The sequence below is a fragment of the Solanum verrucosum genome, unplaced genomic scaffold (genome assembly GCF_900185275.1).
Source record: "Solanum verrucosum unplaced genomic scaffold, falcon-dt-bn FXZP01000238.1, whole genome shotgun sequence".
Taxonomy (NCBI): Eukaryota; Viridiplantae; Streptophyta; class Magnoliopsida; order Solanales; family Solanaceae; genus Solanum; species Solanum verrucosum.
Window position 1 is genome coordinate 871,308 of NW_026020630.1, and position 20,492 is coordinate 891,799.

The following is a 20,492-nucleotide window of genomic DNA, read 5'->3' on the forward strand; positions in this document are numbered from 1 at the left end:
GTTACAATAGCTTAGTGAATCTACTTAGTTGTGGTGTTCTATACCCCAGCAAGGTATATGACAGTTCTGGCAACGTGAGTAAGACGTTGTATCATCACGTTGCTCATAGTGATGGTTGTTGGTTAGAAAAATTCCCAAAGAGTAAAGAGTTTATTATTGTATTTTTATATATATTGAGTTGATATCTATTGTTTTAAAAGCTTTATATATTGCATCTCTTATTGTTGCTTTCACATTTGAGTTGAGATGAGGTGAGTATGTCTTCCAGAGTATTAGTTCAGTTGCTTATATTTCAGTTTTTCCCTTACATGCTCGTACATTCAATGTACTGATGTCATACGACCCGTATCTTATCTATGATGCAGATACAGGTGTTTAGGGTCATCAATAGGTGCTCCATTGATCCCATTGCATTCCAGCTAGCTTTGGTGAGCCTCTTTGCTTTCCGGAGGGCTTCACCTTATTGTTTTGCTCTTGTTAGATTGTCGGGATCTTGTCTAGACATCTATCGTATTATTAGAGGTTTCATAGACAGTAGTAGTTGATGAGTCTTTCCATGTTCTCCCTTGTCGATGTTCCTTTGAGATTTTGAGATAAATACTTGTGTTTATTTAAGTACTTTCAAACATTTAATGAGTTAAACTGTTTTGAGACTATACGAGTTAAGTTTGGTATTTGGAGTCTCCATTTTACTTGAGTAAGTCTTCCACTAAGTAATCAGTCAGGCCAAGAATTCACTTGGGGACTAGCGATGGTTCTTGAGTGTCGGCCACATCCAGGATGTAGGCTCGGAGTGTGACATATACTGATGAAGTATAGTCATAAATCTCCATCTGAACACGATCTAACAATGTATATGTAACATCCGGCAATATGAAATAATTGAAGAGGCTTAGAATTGGAAATTTTCATTTTTTTTGGAAAGAATTTAAAGTTTTGGAAATTTTGGCTAAGTATGGAAAATGTGAAATTTTGGCCAACTTTGAACAGCCATAAATTCTAGCTCAGGATGAGTTAGGTGGAATTCCAGTTATGGTTGCAAAGTTCGTGGAATGACCTTTCCAACGCCACCGAGTTTGCTCGATTCCGAGTTCGTATGAGGGAGTTATGACCTTCGAAAGTTGGGCAGTTGACAAGGAGATCCGTCCGGGAATCATTAAGGGCATTTTAGTCTTTTCCCTAGCCAATTCTTTTGAGCTCATATTGTTGTATTAGGAGGATCTTTGGATCATTTTTTGTCCCATTTTTTGGTAAGAGAAAGAGTTAGGGTTCTTGTGATTGAAGAAGAGAAGAAGGAGAAGAAGAAGAAGAGAAGAAAGAGGAGATTTGTCAAGACCATTGTGGAATTTCGTCGGGGGTGATCCCTATCAAGGTATGTGAGTTTTTCCGTGTGGGTTGATCCTTTCCCCCCCACACACCTCAAGTTTATTCCATGCTTTGAGAAAAGATTGGGAGTTTGTTGTTGAAGTGTTGAAGTTGTTAGTTGTTAGTTGTTGTTGAGGTTGTTGGTGGTGTTGTTGAATTTATTGTACGTTGTGAGACATGATTGGGTCGTATATTTAAGTTGAAACCTATTGTATGTTGAGGGAATTACGATTCTAAGAGTTATGACCTTTTTTAAAGTTGAATCACCATCATTCGCAGCAAATTCAGGGTTGTCGATCCCCATCCACGGGACTGACCTACGGACCGTATATCAATCGACGGTCCGTACTGGTCAACCGTCGATTGGGACAGAAGTTGGGGTTATGGGGCGTCGATCTACGGTCGCGACCTACGGTCCGTGACCTGACCTACGGACCGTAAGTCCGTACCGTAGGTCAACACTTAGTCTTTTTCTTAAATGAAATTCTGGGGAAAATCTCTGACGCAATCTACGGACCTGCAGTACGGACCGTAAGTCCATCTACGGTCCGTCGATGGCGACCGTAAGTCCCATCTGTGTCACCAGAAATCTGAAGTCTCAGCCAAGTTTCCCCTCTTCTTTTCTCACTTTCTCATACATGTTCCAAAGTAATTCACCTATGTTTTATAGTTGTTTTCGACGTTCCAAAGTGCGTCTAAGCGTTCAAGAATCCTTCCATAACATGTGATCGAACACCTTGAATACATAATTCCAATTCAAGGAAAGATAGTTCCAAGTCAAGTGAAGTTTCAAGTCGAGTAAGAGTCTTAGTTTCAAGCTAAGTCATGAGTTTAAAGTTGAATTCTCTTCAAAAAAAAAAAAAAAGAGAAAGCTATTAGGGAACTAAGTATTCCCAAAGGAGGTTGTAAATGCTATTATATTTGAATAAGAAGGGAATCCTGTTTTCTTTCCCCAAAGGAGCCTTTGGGCTAAAGTTTTGAGTAAGTATCTCAATCAAAGAAAGAAGTTATTTTAAAAGCATGAGCCAAAGTATTTTGGGAGTAGTATTGAGCACCGAATTGGGGACACGAGTTCATATTAACTCAACTCTCCATAAGAACCATGCGCCAACATGGGACTTGTCGTATCATTCTTTTTAGATGATCACGCAAGATTAGGCTAGTGGATCCACTAAGCAAAAGTAAGGTCCTATATCGATGGCAAGGTATAGGATGGTCCTTTGGCAACGTGAGGTAAAACGTTGTATCATCACTAAGGCTCGTAGTGGTGGTTGTCGGTTAAAGAACCTCCCACAAAAGCTGTTTTATATTTATAAAAGAAAAGTGGAGTTTGTTGTCATTTTATCCTTAACGATCTAAGTTGTTTACATTCTTTTACAAGTTTTATATGTGTGGCTCGTGTCTTATTGCTTTACTTTGAGTCCAGTTATGTATATGAGCCGTTCAGAGTCAAGGTAAGTGATCTCTTGTTCCCTTTTCAAGCTTAAGTTGTTTTTAGCGGTCCAGCTCGCATACTCGTACATTCCACGTACTGATGCCAGTTGGCCTGCATCGTTTTATGATGCAGACGCAGGTACCCAGGATCAGCATCCTGCACGCCGTTGATCCAGTTGGGCACTCTAGAGTCAGTGGTGAGCCTCCTTGCTTCCAAAGGGCTCAGTTATTTTGTTCTCTTAGTTTTGTTTATTAGGGTGTTGTGGGGTCTGTCCCAACATCCATCCAAGTATTTTAGAGGCTTCATAGACAGTCAGTCAGTTAGTTTTGAGTCTCTTATCTATGTATATATGTAAGTATTCTATTTTGAGACTCGAGTTGCCTTTTTGGCCAGATATGTATCATTTAAGTTGTTTATGCCTCTGCATAGCATTGAGTTATTCTGTTGAGTAGGTTTCCGCTGAGTTAAGAAAGCCAGGCCAAGGGTTCGCTTGGGGCCAGCAATGGTCTCCGAGTGCCGGTCCCGCCCAGGGTGTAGGCTCGGGGCGTGACAGTATATCACTTAAATTCTTTAAAAACCATCACCATCATTGTTGCTGGCTTTACACTTTCATAACCTTGCCTCTTAGCCACATGCAAATTCTTCCTTGATTCCTTGAAAAGTATTATTGAAAGGGAAGTAACGCGTCATTTGATTTGCTGGACAAATTTATCTTATAAGTATAATCTTAGAATCATAATTTTGGGATTAACTTATTTCATCTTTCAAATAAGATAAAATAACATCAAATATTAAGTATATATTTATTCTGAAATTAGTTATACTTTCAACCGAATAAGTTATAAATTTAATCTTAATTTTAATTATGAAATATTCTATCTTATTCGAAGATTCAAACAACACCTAATCTATGTGGATGGCACGTGGAAACATTTGCATGGCGCGTGGATGCTGAGTTGGCATACCACCTAGACAAGTATGTTCCATATCCTTTCACTAGAGATATTGTGAAAAATGTCGACATTAATTCCTCTTTGAACGGATTAATAATCTACTTATTTATTAATTTAATTTATTATAATTTATCTAATTTAATTTATTCAAAATTTGGGATAATATATAATTTAAATTGACCTATAAAATATTTAAGCAAAATATTTTTATAAGTTCTTTTTTTTATTTAATATATTATATAGTAGACATAACAAAAGAAAAAATAATGATTAGGTATTTAAACAAATTATAAAAAATAAAGAAATTAAAACAAAGATTTGAGTGGATTGAACTATTATCCAACTTCTTTTTGTGTTTTTTTAGGACTAGTTCTTACTTCTTAACTCCTTATTCCTACCTAAAACTTCCTTATGTTTGATTAGACAACAATAAGTTTGACCAAAAATGTTGTGTCTATTCTAAATTAGTCTCCACCAAAAAACTTCAATGAATTTATCCATGCAGCCGGAGCATAATTATAATCTCTGTCATCATCTCCTTCTAAGTTAGCTGTAGGAGCATAGTCATAATCTCGATCATCATCATCTCCTTCCAAGGATGCTGCAGGAGCATAGTCATAATCTCCATCATCATCACCATCTCTCTTTAAACATGCTGCAGGAGCATAGTCATATTCACCATCATCATCTCCATCTAAACACAACCTTCTCTTCTTGAATCCCAAAATCTTGAAAATCCCAGACGACATTCTATTTCTTAGAAAATTATTGAGCTAGATATTGGATGTACTAGTACCTCTAGCTTTTGAAAAGATGTGAAGATTTATGGTATTTGTGTTTGTGTATTATTTTGGTGAAGAAACCATTTGCTTATATAAAGGAAAGAGAAAACTATTAGATAACTTGCTTGGACACGTTAGGAAGTGTGTTATGTTACCTCAAGAATGTGCACAACCATATGCTTGGCTGAGTGATGACTTTACGTGTCATTGTATATGTGATGACTAAAATAAGTGCTAAAATGGTTACATATTCTCTAAGTTTATTTCTCTCTTAAGTTTTTGAGGGGACGTGGTTTGCATGGCACGTGGAAGTGTGTTTTATTTTTATGTGGATGCTTAGTTGGCATGCCACATATGTACGATTATCATAGACAGATTCAGGATTTAAAGACAACAACGACAATCATCAAAGACAAATGCACATTAGTTAAAACAATATCACATAACACACTGTCTAGTCTAAATGTTTTATTAAATATCTACATATTTATACTAAAAACATGCGCACACTCAAGGCCTAGTGGGCATGCTTGCCTTATATTTAACTAACTATATATCATTCAACTTGATTTTCGTAAATAATAGTGTCACATAAAAAATATTAATGAAGAATAATGTTATGATATTTAATTTTAGTGACCGAACCAAAGTTATTCACAAATCAATGCTCAATTTATGCAAAATTGAACTCAAAAGAACTCAAATTTCTGCTTTTGAAGCCTCTAATCGACACCCCGAATCGAAACAAAAAGCAGAAAATCAGCTTAATTTCCGTCAAATTCATTCGAACTTGACAATCCCTATCATATCAGCCGAACTCGTTAATGAAATCCTCTCGATGCATCAAGTAAAATCCCTCTTGTATGGGGTCATTTAATTGTTCGGGTTATGAAGGAGTATGAGAATAAAAATCTTGGATAATGAAGTTTACTATCATGTATCCAAATGTTCAAAATTTGTGTCCACCTTTTTCATGTCAAATAAAGGTGAACTATTGGCGGTGTTTAGTTTAACCCTCATGAAATACAATTCAGAATGAGTCATTCAGATATCCAAATGTTATTTACTATAATGACTCTACAGGAAATAACTTCTTTATCCCACAAAGATAGGGATAAGATTCGCATACATCATATCCTCTCCAGACTCCACTTAGGGGATTACACCGATTATAGTGTTAATTGTTGTAGTTGTTGTGATTGGCATGAGTATTGCTTGTGACTTTTCTTAACTTTAATTCTTTTGATATTTATTTATAATAAAGACACATATATACCACTTGAAGTTTGACTGCGTCTAGACATTAGATAAGTTAACTATATATGGTATATTTTTGTTTTTGTTGATTGCTTAAGTTGAACGATTTAAGTGCTTTTGTCATGTCCCAGATGTAGATGTAAACTGATTTTTTAAATCTATTTAGCTTCATAAGTTTAATTTATTCCTAAACCTTTGCACTGTCATAATTAAGCTGATTTCATATGATGTGTGCTAAATTTTTCAATAAAAAAAAAGCCTTGACTGGTTTTTTGATACAATAAACTAATAGAGCAATGCATGCTATTGCTTAATATACAAAAAAAAAAAAAAAAACTATTTTTTTATATTTTCCTCATTATTATAATATGATGTCACCAATTAGTATGAAAATACATGTTATATGATAACATCACCAGCAGCAGGAGCATAATCATAGTCTCTACCAACATCATTGTCATCTCCTTCCAAGGATGTTGTAGGTGCATAGTCATAGTGTCCATCATAATCGCCGATACCTATTTCTAAATATGTTGCTAGAGCATAGTCATATTTGTCATCGTCGTCATCATCATCTCCATATGAACACGACTTATATTCCTTGGATTTTCCAAAAATGATGCCGCACCCATGTCGGATTCTCAAAAAATACACTGCTTTTGAAGATTTCGACACATCCCTATTAACATTTTTGAAGAATCTGAGCAACATAAAACACAACTTTCGCTTATAGGATCCAATAATCTTAAAAATGCTAGACATTATATATGTATCTTCTTAGACAATAGAAATATTAAATATGATATTGGATATTATATGATCTCTTTTGACAAGATATGGGGAAAAAAATCATCATATTATGCTTATATAAAGGAAATTGGCAAAGTGTGGACACGTAAGGAAGTGTGTTATGTTGGTTGAGGAATGTGAATATGCCACTCTCAATCCCCGTTTCACCGGCTCTATGAAGTCAGAATCAAATTTATCTATGGACTTTTTAAAATTAATTCAATCATAAATAACAATTCATACATGTGTCACTCCGTCAAAGATTCAAGTATAACGAGAGTTTATTTAAACTATTTGTGATTGTACAAAAATATATGTAATTCTTTTTCGATAAATTATATCTTGATTTTCTAAAATAGCAAATATTTTTAATAAACACGATAATTAAAATAGATTGAAAGTAGTACTCCCTTCGTCCCAATTTATGTGACACTTTTCGAATTTCGAGATTCAAACAAGTCTATATTTGACCGTAAATTTTTCATATATCTTTTAATTATTTTGAATTGTCAATTATTAAGACTTATAGTACTTTTTACGTAATTTACAAATATATAAATTTCATTTCAAAAAAATTAAAGATTCCCACGAGAAAATTTCCGGTCAAACTTAAATTGTTTGACTCTCGAAAAATAAAAAAGTGTCACATAAATTGGGATAAAAGAAGTACAAAAATACACTTAAAATTTTGTACGATAATCAATATGGACATCAGACACCAAGCAGAAATTAAAAACATAAAATACGGGCATCTCCAACCCTACATTTTATTTTACTCTCCAAATATAGAGTTCTCTATTTTTTCAGACAACCAACTCCAATCCAATTCTCTATTTTATTCTCTATAAAATAATTTTTTTTCTCTCTCTTCAATATTATATTATTATTTCTATTTCATTCTTATTTTCTTATTTCATAGTATAAATCCTTTATTTCTTTTTCCCAATAATTACTTTATATAATTTTCATGTGATAGAAAATTTTGTTTTTTTATTTAATATAAAATTATATTTTATTCTAAATTTTAAATAACATAAATTGCAAGAAAATATTATATAATATACAAATTAATGGACAAACTCAAATAAAAGTGAAATACAATTACATAAACACTCAATTTTCAAAATTATTACGTTGCTTCCATAAATTCTCTATTAATGCATTACGGAGTTTAAAATGAGCATTTTTGTCCTTAATTTTTTTATGTCTAGCTAGAAGTTGTTTAAATCGGAGATTTTCATCTACCACCATTTATGTCGTTGGAGTTGGAGCCTCTACGACATCTTGAATTTGTGCATTAAGATCACAGTGATCCTCAATTATCATGTTGTGCAGTATAATGCATGTAGTCATTATATCATGTAGCACTTTCTTTCTCCAAACACGTGACGATCCTGCAAAAATTGCAAAACGTGATTGTAAAACTCCGAATGCACGTTCAACATCTTTTCGGCATGATTCTTGTTTCATCGCGAATTAATTATTATGTTATGTATTGTATTTTATCTTGCATTTAAATTATTATGTTATGTATTGTATTGCTATCTTGTATTTTAATTATCATATTATGTGTTGTATTTTTAAATTAAACTTTTCATCTTAGCATTTTAATTTTGTGTATTCTTTATAGTGAAAATTAATAATAAAATCAAATTATATTATCGACGAAAATTTAAAAAAAAAAAAAATACTATTAATCTGGATGAAAGTAGTATATATTAAATAATGTATTTTTTAAAATATTATATTACATTTAAAAGAAGTATGAATAGTAGATATTTAATTAATGGCATTATAGGTAAAATAATATGTTAATTAGAAAGTAATATAAATAATAATAAAATATTCAAAAAGTGAAATAGAAAGTGTGAATAATAATTCTCCAAATTTAAAAAATTACTATTCACCTCTCTAAATATGAAGAATAGAGGTGATATAGAGTTCGATTAGAATGCTAATTCTATATTTTACTCTTCAAATATAAAGAATAAAGAGTTAAATAGAGATGAATTGAGATGCTCTTAGCTGCAAAGAAAATCCCCACCAATACTTTCTATGGCCAATATTAATGACACGAAAACCAAAACACATCCCTTTAAAACAAAAAAATACAGAACGGTACTAAAAAAAATTTTAAAAATGTCCACCTCACAACTTTCCGACCTGATTTTCCGGCCATCACTTCACCGGCGACCCATTTCCCGGCAATGCCACCCTACTTCAGTTTTCCTCACTCCCCCCAAAAAAAACAAAACAAAAACTATAAAATCTCAAAAAAAATTCAAAATTTATCAAAGTTTAGTTGATAACCAGAGTCCAGTAAAAAACCCAACAGTTGATATGAATAAATTAGTGGAATTTTTATATGAAGATTGGCCTCATTTATTTGATGATCAAGGAATTAATCGTACGGCTTATGATGATTATGTGAAATTTAGAGACCCAATTACTAAACATGATTCAATTGATGGCTATTTGTTTAATATTGCCATGTTGAAACAATTGTTTAGGCCTAATTTTCAACTTCATTGGGCTAAACAGGTTAGCATTTACTCGTTTCGTTTCAATTTATTTGACTTACTTTTTTATTTTTAGTTCGTTTTGACAACTGACATATTTAAGGCTACAAGATTTACTTTCTTAAACTTCGTGTCAAGTCAAAACCAGACGAATAAATTGGAATGTAGGAAGTATATGTGTATTGGTTATGAGTTTAACTTCATAAAATTGTATGTTTGCAGTTCAAATGGGCTTGTTTTTAATTTTTGCCCTTTAGAAATCGAACTTATATCTATTAAAGTCATGTACGAATATAACTTATGGGATATTATTATACAGAAAATAAACTATATCCGGCGAAAAGGTTGTTTGTTATGAGGGCATATATTAAAAACCATAACAAATTAGGGAGAGAAAGTGCAAATGGTTAGTTACTCTATCAGTTCATTAGTATCTTGGAAAATTGGTTACGAGTTTAACTTGTATACGCTGACAATGCATAAGATTCTTTCTATGTGCTCAAATAACTATAAGTAATCGTCCATAAAAAGTAGTAAGGTAGTGTGCAAAATTTACTCTAATAGCTTAGGTAACTACAAGTAACTGTTCATAAAAAGTGGTGTTAGTATCTTGGAATATGGATTATGAGTTTAACTTCTATATACGGATAGTGTATGAAATTTGTTTAGGCGGCTCAAATAACTACAGGTAACCGAACATTAAAAGTGGTACTAGTATATTGGAAAATTGGTTAGTGGATGTTGAACCTCTTTTGACTTCATCGTATGTTTACTTCTTCATATTTTGAACCTTTTGGTGAAAATTCGGGTTCCGACACTGCTAAGGAGTGTAATGCATTGATTATGAACGTGAACTTTTTTGAGTGATTGAGTTTGTTGTAGACAGGGCCTTATGAAATAACTACAAGATGGACTATGGTGATGAAGTTCGTTCTTCTTCCATGGAAACCTGAATTAGTCTTCACGGGGACATCCGTTATGGGTGTCAATCCAAAAACAAACAAGTTTAACAGCCACGTGGTTTGCTTCCTCGCTCTTCCTTGATGCAAATTCTAAATAATTGGATCACCTTGTGGATTAGTTACCGACTCTTGTTGAAATCTGTAGGACTATTGGGATTCGATTCAGAATAATGATTATTTTTCTCTAGAAGGTTTGGTCGAAGTCATAAAACAGGTGTGCTATCAAATTGGTTTAGTTTATGCTTTCAAGCTGTATATATTGCTCGGACTCTCCAAAAAATGTTTGTGTGCCCATATTACTGTCCAGATGTTGTTTAAATTTGAGTTGCAATTATCGAGCAGTTAAGAATTTACAAGACCCCCGACTTGGAAACACCCAGCTATCAGATACTAAGAAGAACAGCAGCTTATGAGGTTCGTAGTATTTATCTTATAGTATCGTACTTCAAGCTAAGAACTGCTTCTTTACTTATATCTTTGAATGGTTTCTGCTACTTTTAGCTATGTTGCTCGGATCCTCCAAAAAACTAGCTGAACGATTGCATTAGAGTTTTAAGATTATGTATATTTGAAGTTCTATATTCTTAAGTTTTGAGTTCACTGTAGTTGGTGCTTGCGTCGTGCTGTGCATAGCATTGTTGTTCAGTTTAGGGGTGAATGATGAATCCCAACTAATGTTCTAAACTTTACGTTGTGAAATGCTCGTAATTATCATTTGTGTAATACAGGTAAGGAAGTATGATCCTTTCATAGTTGTAGAAACAGAAGGCGACAATCTCGCAGGAAATAGAGGTTTCAATGATGTTGCCGGGTGAGATAAAACGACTCCTTTTTCTTCTTTTCTTTTGGTATCTTTTATGGTGTTTTGTGTTTCAGATTTTGAAGATCGTTGACTCCTCTAAATATAGGTACATATTTGGAAAGAATGCTACAACGGAGAAGATACCGATGACTACACCTGTCTTCACTCAGGCATTGGATGCTGAAAACTCTAAAGTGTCGATCCAAATAGTTCTTCCATCGGATAAATCTTTGAGCAGGTAACATGTTTTCTTATTTAAAATAAGAGAAAACATAAACATCTCACACTGGAGTGAAAGTAGTAAGTAATCTTTGTCCTAACGTAGAATATGCATGTGTAAGCACAGAGGCGGATCTAGACTTTTAACTCTTATCAGTTCAACTTTAAGATTCTTAGCATAAATCTCACTGTACTTTTGAGAATACGAGTTCATATTTCAATTTTTGTTGAAACTTAGTGGTTTTTCATATATATGTCATAAGCCTCGTCCGCGTCTGCTATAGAGATTTGAACTTTACTTCTTTTCTTTGTCAAATAGAACAATTGTGAAATTAAAGCTTTATTTTGAATAGCTTACCAGCTCCCAGTAAAGAAGGTATTAGCTTAAGGAAAACGGAAGGAGGCATCGCTGCTGCAATAAAGTTTAGTGGCAAACCAACAGATGATGTTGTTCGAGAAAAGGAGAAACAACTCCGATCTAGTCTTATAAGAGATGGTCTCAAGCCTCGATCTGGTTGTATGCTTGCTCGCTACAATGATCCTGGTCGCACGTGGAAATTTATAATGGTATGTTTTATGTTCTGGATGATTGTTTGTTTCATTTCATCCCTGATTAAGTTCCTCTTTTGCTTTATTTAGTTCTTTGTACTTCCGGTTCCTATTATCAGTCCCTTAGATACGAACTATGACCCTCGCGAGCTCTTTAGAATGTTATTAGAGAAATTGGACATGATGTTTCTATCTGAATTTAAGATGCATAAACATGAACATGCCCTGTAATCATCCGGGAGATTAGAGCTACATTGACTTCCGATGGTCTCTTTCGATGGTTCTCAAATTGGCTGAAATATGATCTTAGCTAGTAATAGGCCAAGTTATCTAGAGAACCCCTAAATTTAAATCATAACCATATTCTGATGTTCCCAACTAGTTTGAGATTGAGACGGTGATTGATCGACTTAAGATTCGTATGACATTATATTATGTCTGGGACATTATCTATTGCTGGTATTCTCATTTGATGAAAGGTTTGAAATTTAATCAGAGCTGGCTGATCTATAGCCTAACTTACGGGTTCACAGGGACCAAGAAATTCAATAAATATCTATAAATATGAGGTCAATGTAGGAACCCATAAACTTCATTTTGTCACTTTTTAAAGTCATTTTTTATCTATAAATATTTGACTTTTACCTAGTTATTATTGTATATCAACTTGAGGTCGATGTAGGAACCCATAAACTTCATTTTGTCACTTTTTAAAGTCATTTTTTATCTGAATATTTTATTTTTTTTGGACTTGTAGAGGAATGAAGTTCTTATATGGCTTGAAGACTTCAAGCTGGATTGAATCTTGGCTATTTTTGTGGTGTTCATATATTGGTTCCCATTCTCAAAATTGTTGAGAGTTTGATGAGTGAAAGACACGACATTCACAAGTTTGGTAATGTGTCGTTGTACCGAGAGTCTATTGGAAACAACATCTCTACCCCACAATGGTAGATGTATGGTCTATGTATGTCTTATCCTCCCCAAACTGCAGTTGTGAGATTATACGGGGTATGTTGTTGAAAATGTGGTTTGTACATAGCAATGATAATGCTTGTGTTGAACTCAATTAACACTAAATAGATTTATTTTGTTCATTGCACCAAATTATGTTACTTTTTTATTTTATTTAGTGGTGTATGGGCCAATTTGCGTGTAGCTTGGCTATTCCACCAGATATATGTTACCTCCCACCCGTACATGTGTGTTTCAATTGCTAACTTAATCAAAAGGATAACTCTAACATGTTATAATAGGTTAAACTACTAAGATCATGTGAAATCTTGAAATTTTCAAATTATCAATGTATATAATTTAAATGTGTCATGTTATAGTGACATATTTTCCTTTTCTTTAAAGTGAATATTGAAACACATAGGTAATTACCTTGTATGACTTTTTTTATTCAAAGTTCTGTGGGTTTAGTGGAATCCTTTATTTTCTAACTCCTTTTTTCATATATGTACAAAAAATTAATTAATTGTATTTATTTTAAATCTACTGACTCTAGATTATAGATTCGCGTTGTCAAAATACAAAAAGGCCTTACATAAGGTAGTATTATCCATTTAAATTAATGGCATTCCATGTTTTTCTAAATTTTTATTTTTTTATTTTTTAATCTAACCGTTAAACTCTCACAACCCCATATTTGTAACAAAAATTATTCAATGGATTAACACAATTTTACAACTTATTGTTTGCCTTGGTGTTATGGTGTAAACTCTCTCTCTTTTGCTTCTCTAGAGGGGATTGAAGCGATTTAGGGTGTGATATATTCTTTGTCCGAAAACTCTTCGGGTTTCTTGTCAACCATTTAGAGGTTAGTTTTTTCTCTTGGATTTTTTATTGTATTTTGGTGTTTCTGATTTTTAATGTAATGTTTATATATCCATGAATTTTGTATTGTTAATCATACATAATGGTGATTGGATTTTCCTTAATTGGCATTAATACAAATTATTTCCAACATTTCTTAAATAGTGTATTTTCTTCTCAAATCTGATTTGATATGTTTTACTTGAGCCGAGGGTCTATCGTAAATATCCTCTCTACCCAACAAAAGGTCGGGTTAAGGTCTGCATATAGACTACCCTTTCCAAATCTCACTTATGGAATTACACTGGATATGTTATTGTTTGGCATTGATACAAGCTATGCACCTCCTTTTTTTTTCATTCTAATGCTCTAAATCAAGAAATAACAAGATTATGATGGATTTGATCTCCTTTAATCAGAATTTGGAATAAGATTTTTATTGTATTTCAAACTATTTGTGTAAAATCAAAGTAAATTTCAATGAAACACATATCGATCAAAGTAATCATTTAATTCTTTTTGACACTGCTTACGAAAAATTCTGCGTACGCCACTAACTTAAACTTGTGTCAAATGTTTTTTAACAGGGAGAAAAATGACAGAAGCAAAAGAAGCAACTACACCCTTGATGCCACCTTCATCAAACAAGTTGCCAGATTACAACAAATCAGTTAAGTTGAAATATGTAAAACTTGGTTACCATTACCTCATTACTCATGGAATGTACCTCTTATTAACTCCTCTAGTAGCTGTGGTTGCTGCTCACATGTCAACACTTACTCCTCAAGATCTTTCTGAATTATGGGACAATCTTCAATACAATCTCATCTCTGTAATTTCATGTTCAACACTCATAGTAATCGTATTAACGGTCTACATTGTAACGCGTCCTCACCCTGTATACCTTGTGGACTTTAACTGCTACAAGCCTAGTGAAGCATTTAAGTGCACAATGCAGACTTTCATGGATCAATCTAAGCTAACTGGTGCATTTTCTGAGGAGAATCTTGATTTCCAACGGAGGATTTTACAACGGTCAGGGCTAGGGGACAACACGTATTTCCCTGAGGCTTTGCTCAACATACCACCAAATCCGTCATTGAAACAAGCTAGGAAAGAGGCAGAGACTGTTATGTTTGGTGCTATTGATGGTCTATTGGCTAAAACGAACATGAAAACGAAGGACATTGGGATATTGATTGTGAACTGCAGCCTGTTTAATCCAACGCCGTCTTTATCTGCAATGATTATAAATCATTATAAGCTTAGAGGGAACATAGCTAGCTATAATTTAGGTGGAATGGGGTGCAGTGCAGGGGTAATTGCTATTGATCTTGCTAAAAAGTTACTTCAAGTGCATCCAGGTACATATGCTTTGGTTGTTAGTACAGAGAATATCACACTCAATTGGTATCTTGGAAATGACAGATCAAAATTAGTGTCAAATTGCTTGTTCAGAATGGGAGGTGCAGCTATACTTCTTTCAAATAAATTAACAGAGAGAAGGAGATCAAAATACCAACTTTTGCACGCTGTTCGTACAAACAAAGGTGCAGACGACAAGTGTTTTGCTTCCGTTACACAAGAGGAAGATGCTAATGGGAAACTAGGTGTTTCTTTGTCGAAAGAACTCATGGCAGTGGCTGGAGATGCCTTAAAAACCAACATTACTACTCTTGGACCTCTTGTGTTACCGATATCAGAACAGTTGCTTTTCTTTGCTACGCTTGTTGGGAAGAAACTATTTAAGATGAAGCTGAAGCCTTATATTCCTGATTTCAAACTAGCATTCGAGCATTTCTGCATTCATGCTGGTGGAAGAGCTGTTTTAGATGAAATAGAGAAGAATTTGCATCTTACTGAAAGGCATCTCGAGCCATCAAGAATGACATTGTATCGTTTTGGAAACACTTCGAGTAGCTCTTTATGGTATGAGATGGCTTATACAGAAGCTAAGGGACGAGTGAAGAGAGGTGACAGAGTGTGGCAAATAGGATTTGGTTCAGGATTCAAGTGTAATAGTGCTGTATGGAAGGCTTTGAGGACTATAAAGCCAGTAAAGGAAGTGAATCCATGGATGGATGAGATAGATAAGTTCCCCGTGGACGTTCCAAGGGTAGCAAATTTTTAAATACCTAATGTTGATCAGAAAGCAGAGACAGAGACGGATCCAAGATTTGAAGGTAGTTGGTACACTTAAACAGACATAGTAAAGGACAATTTGTTAGTTGTCTATAAGAGAGTTTTGTTGTCTTTTGGATGTTACCAATTGTTTTAGAATTCAATCAACTATTTTTGAAACCTTATTAGGTTGTGAGTTTTGATGAAAGCTTGTAATCTTTGATAGATTTATTATTTTAAGGATAATGTTGATTGTCATTTTTCTAATATTGTTACAAATTCTTTGACAAATGTATCTAGTATGAACTATGAAAGTTGAAGCAAAATTTCCTACTTTTTGTTGTTGTTACTGATGTTCAAGTTTGTTTGCACGCATCTTAACTATCCAACGAATTGTGATAATAAGACAATTTTTGCATATAATCTTGTGTATGTCACTGTCTCGAAGCCTTCCAACATTCACAATTCACATCCATAGAGACAATAGAAGAAATCAGGCAATCACATTAAATTTAGTATGTCAGCTAAGGACCACGAAATATGCCACAGCATAACAATTCTATGTCTATGCATTTGCAGACACCAAAACCAACTGGTTAAAGTTTTCGAAAAAAGAGTATGCCAACATAACAATTTCTATGTCTAGTTGTAGCAAGCACACAGACTTCCATTACTCCTTAGAAGATTTGTTGATGAGCGACTTGTGAATGTGCGGTATAACACCTCCTCCAGCTATTGTTCCTTTGATCAGAGTATCAAGTTCTTCATCGCCTCGAATTGCTAGCTGCAAATGTCTTGGGGTGATACGTTTCACCTTCAAATCCTTGCTTGCATTTCCAGCCAGCTCCAATACCTCCGCTGTTAAATACTCCAAGATTGCAGCAGAGTAGACAGCTGCAGTAGCACCCACTCTCCCATTGGCATTGGTTCGCTCCTTCAGGAGTCGATGGATACGCCCAACAGGAAACTGAGAAGGCACAAGACAAACAATTTAGAAACCACAAGGAAAGCCAGTGTCACATAATCCTCTTATTAATCAAATTAGATGAATGAACAAAAATACAAAGACATTAGTACACAGGGTAGTATAACACCAGTACTGCTCTCGAATGTCATTGCCAGGATGCATATAGGAGTATAGGACACTATATGGATGCCTCGGCTTTGAAACGACAAAGTATCAATGTTACTAAAATGGATGAGTCAAGAAAAGGGCCCTTAACTTCATGGCCATTGCCTAATTGTTGAGCAGTTTACAGGCATGCAGCACGGGTCAATTCAATAGTCAAGAAGAGCAACTACATTCCTGGAATAAAACTATCGCCAAACAGACCTTACTGTTCACACAAGTTGTGCATTGCTTAGAGAAAACAGAATGACCAAATTATACAGTATCATTCTCCATTACCGCTCGCAAGACTTTCTTGCATCTTCAAATTTATCACTGGATAGAAACCAGCTCCCAGCACTCCCGCCCCTCTTCTCCCCCCGCCCAAAAAAAAGGGATAAAAACAATTGCTAACCAGTTAGAAAACAAGTTTCTAATTGGTTTGACTTACAATTTCAAAATCGCTGCCAAAGCTATTATATCTTCACGACCACAGCAAAAAGATCAGTCTCAAGTCCTATAAAAAAGGCAGACCAAGTCCTTAAGTTCATTCATGACAAGTTCAATTGATCCTAACCATCAAACCGAAATAAGTCCGCCATTGCCAAAAAAAATCAAATTTTGTCTGGATAGAAGAGGAGACATCCCTGAGCCAAAGCTGCACGAACCACAATGTCAATGCTCATTAGGTCCCCAAGAAGATAAAGATGTATGTAGCCAATTATGGTTGACCTTTATCTCCCATGGCTCTTTTTCTGCTTCCACATTTCTGACTATTTTGAATCTCTTTCTTGAAAATCCCCTAAAACTCGTGAATATCCAGGATTATATACTACCATGTTTCATGTTTTTAACAGCTCTTAAACACAGTCCTTATAAACGATAAGAACAAACCCGTAAAGCGCATGATGCACAAATTTGGGCACCTTATACTAAACCATAGGAAATAGAAAGTAGCTTATTGGGGTCCCGCTTTGATTATCAACCATTTCCACAGAAAAAGAAACCACAAACTTAAGTCCATCACACACGCTAGATAATCTCAAGATTAGTTCATTGAGAGCTTCTTCAGCCTTTGCCTAAGGTAAAAAAGATAGTTTAACCTCTCTGCACTTCTAACACCAAAGCTCAACCCAACCAAAGTGCGTGTAATGTACACAAGAACACAGGCTCTAGTTCAGCTCAATTAAATTGAAATAAAGAATTATTTGCAAGTGTGGGGTAAAGACTAGTCTCATGGGAGAAATTTAATATTAAACAAATAAAAAAGGACAAAGGTTCCAGTTCAGCTGAATATCATATTGAATAGAATAAAGGTTATATATATATACGTAATCTACATCAAAAGAATATGTAGCCATTATCAAATAGTGGACAGACCTTTTCTAATACTATGTATTACCCATACACTTTGTTTAGTCGTATTTAATAACCTTGCAAAGTAATAAAAGAAATCCTTACATTCCCCAAAAAAAAGAGGGGAAAATCAGAGGCAGATCAATAATTTGAACAGTATGAGTTCGAGTTTGGAATTCTACTACAACCTATTTGACTTAATAGGTTCAAACTCTATTATTTGTACTCCCTCCGTCCTAAAATAGCTGTCACGTTTCTCTTTTCAATAGTCAATTTGATTAATCTTTGGAGCTACATTACATTAGATCAATTCAATATTTTAAAATTCAAATATTCAAGAATTACCCGAAAAAACACTCTAAGTTGCAATGCTTATCATATCAATATGATGATAAAATATATTTTAAAGTGTTGGTCAAAGTTCAAGTAGTTTGACTCTCGAAATGTGAAATGTGACAAGTATTTTGGGACAGAGGGAGTACTTATTTAGTGGATTTTTTACCACATATACAGGGTCCGAGCCAAATCTATTTGGTTGGGATAATCCCCCAAGTCCTTAACTACATCTGAGGAAAAAAAAACTAAATACAACAACAAAGAACAACTACGAAACACAAAAAAGATAGTGGTAATAAAGCAAAAAGCACAAAAAAGCTCTAAAGTCCTTTGGAGCTTTAAACACAAACCGCAAATAAAATGTGGACTTTAAATGAAAAAAGGCGCAAATGGGAAAAATATACAAATGTGTTTGTGTAGTCCAACATTAACAATCATAAGCATGAATAACAAATATATAAACGAAAAAATCAAACAAAAATAAAGTGAAATATCAATTTTTTAATAGTCGCAACTTCAAAATTATGCTCATTCGCAAGGAGAAGTATGTCTTAGAACCTTCACGATAAGCTAGCCAAAGCACTCAACATGTTTTGTGCCTCACTTCAATGCTTAAACGCGCAACATCAAGGACCAGAAACATAGACAAAATTGAGCTTAAACAAATAAAAATGCGCAAACTTTTCAAAATCAATTCCATATGGAATAATCGAACACAATGAAGATCATAAAAATTTAACTATATATCAAAAGAATGAGAAAACTTTTCCAATTACACATTTTTATGCAAATTCAACAACTTTGCCAGTAAAACAGAGAACTTTAAATCCAATTTGAATTTTCCAGCCTAAAAAAGACAAACCCAGAAACTACAACTCATCAAAAACCCTAATTTACGATCATAAATCATACAATCAATCCAAAAACATCACAAAATGAAGAATTAAGAGCAAACCCAGAAAAAAAAAGGAGAAAAAAAACACCTGAAGACCAGCACGAGAAGAACGAGAAGTGGGTTTCTTCTTCTCCTTTTCTTTATCCTTATTAGCCGCTGTTTTCCCCATAATCAAACCCTTAGCTCCTTTTCCCGACATTTTTTCCGGTCGAAATTGGGTGATTTTCCGATTCAATTTTTTTTTTTTGATCGAAAAAAATTCAGCACAGTCGAGAGAGATGAGAGTGTATAGTATTATATAAATATATAAATAAAATGTGATTGGGACTGAGCTGGAAGGGGGTGGGGGCGCAATCTAATGGAAGATTTTTTGACCATTTTACCCTTGAGTTGTGAGTGAAATTACTTTTGAGAAGCATGTGGTTTACTAGATTGAGAAGGGTAAAAGAGTAAATTACACCTGGAAACTCCAAGTTTGTAACTTCTCTTTTATTTTTATTATATTTTACTATGTCTTTCCTATGTCATTCATCGAATAAGACTACGTTGCCTAGTTGATTTTTGCTGGACTTTTGGGGTGAGGGCTGCTTTCTTTTTTGCCTGTATCGAGGGTACATGTATGCAATCGTAGTATATCTTCTTTATGGTTAGAAGTTTCGAATTGTTCGCTCATTAACTTAGTACATGAGTTGGGTTCAGAATATTGTGAGACAGCTCGATTCATTTTCTGTGTGCACACTAGCTAGAACGTTGAGAGGATCGGGAAGAACACGTTTCTGGTGTACCAATTATCGCTCCTGGTAAATATTAAATAGTCAAGTACGAAGTAGATAATTATTGTAGTCTATTTTCTTTTGAAACATTTAAAATAAATGAAAATACAAAATATGGCAAAAGTAAATATAACAAAAATTGGTGTGATTCCAGGAATGGGGTTTGAGGATGATAAGAGTGTAATCACATTTTATTTCTATTTTATATAAGGTAGTGAAGTTGTTTCGGATAGACCCACAATTTTTCTAAAAAAAACATTTGAAAATACAAGAGCAGAAGAAGCTCGAATATTAATATACTAAGAAAAAGAATATTGACAAAAAAAATTAGTAAGATAACCAAACTAAAAGAATTAATCGTAGGAGAATCTCAGCAACTCAATTGATTGGTTATCTGAAAATTCAACTTGTTCATAAAGGTTCGATTCCCCAACTTCTAATTCTCTCCACATT

General features: G+C 34.0%; 4 protein-coding genes across 4 annotated transcripts in view; 3 read left to right on the top strand and 1 right to left on the bottom strand.

The window, feature by feature from the left end:
* LOC125811554 (uncharacterized) overlaps positions 1 to 20,492 on the top strand; it is a 134,307-nt gene that overhangs the window by 19,393 nt on the left and 94,422 nt on the right. The window lies entirely within an intron of this gene.
* On the top strand, positions 8,701 to 12,712 carry LOC125811565 (uncharacterized). The gene is made up of 8 exons (XM_049491072.1): positions 8,701 to 9,122; positions 9,983 to 10,120; positions 10,208 to 10,276; positions 10,405 to 10,476; positions 10,791 to 10,873; positions 10,971 to 11,102; positions 11,437 to 11,650; positions 12,390 to 12,712. The coding sequence occupies exons 1-8, from the start codon at positions 8,721 to 8,723 to the stop codon at positions 12,432 to 12,434; spliced, it is 1,155 nt and encodes a 384-aa protein (XP_049347029.1). The 5' UTR covers positions 8,701 to 8,720; the 3' UTR covers positions 12,435 to 12,712.
* Positions 14,020 to 15,868, top strand: LOC125811558 (3-ketoacyl-CoA synthase 11-like). The gene has a single exon (XM_049491063.1). The coding sequence runs from the start codon at positions 14,046 to 14,048 to the stop codon at positions 15,579 to 15,581; it is 1,536 nt and encodes a 511-aa protein (XP_049347020.1). The 5' UTR covers positions 14,020 to 14,045; the 3' UTR covers positions 15,582 to 15,868.
* On the bottom strand, positions 16,051 to 19,549 carry LOC125811579 (probable histone H2A variant 3). Its single transcript, XM_049491099.1, has 2 exons — positions 19,355 to 19,549; positions 16,051 to 16,538 (listed from the first exon to the last, which is right to left on the bottom strand). Exons 1-2 carry the CDS (start codon positions 19,463 to 19,465, stop codon positions 16,242 to 16,244), a joined length of 408 nt encoding a protein of 135 aa, XP_049347056.1. The 5' UTR covers positions 19,466 to 19,549; the 3' UTR covers positions 16,051 to 16,241.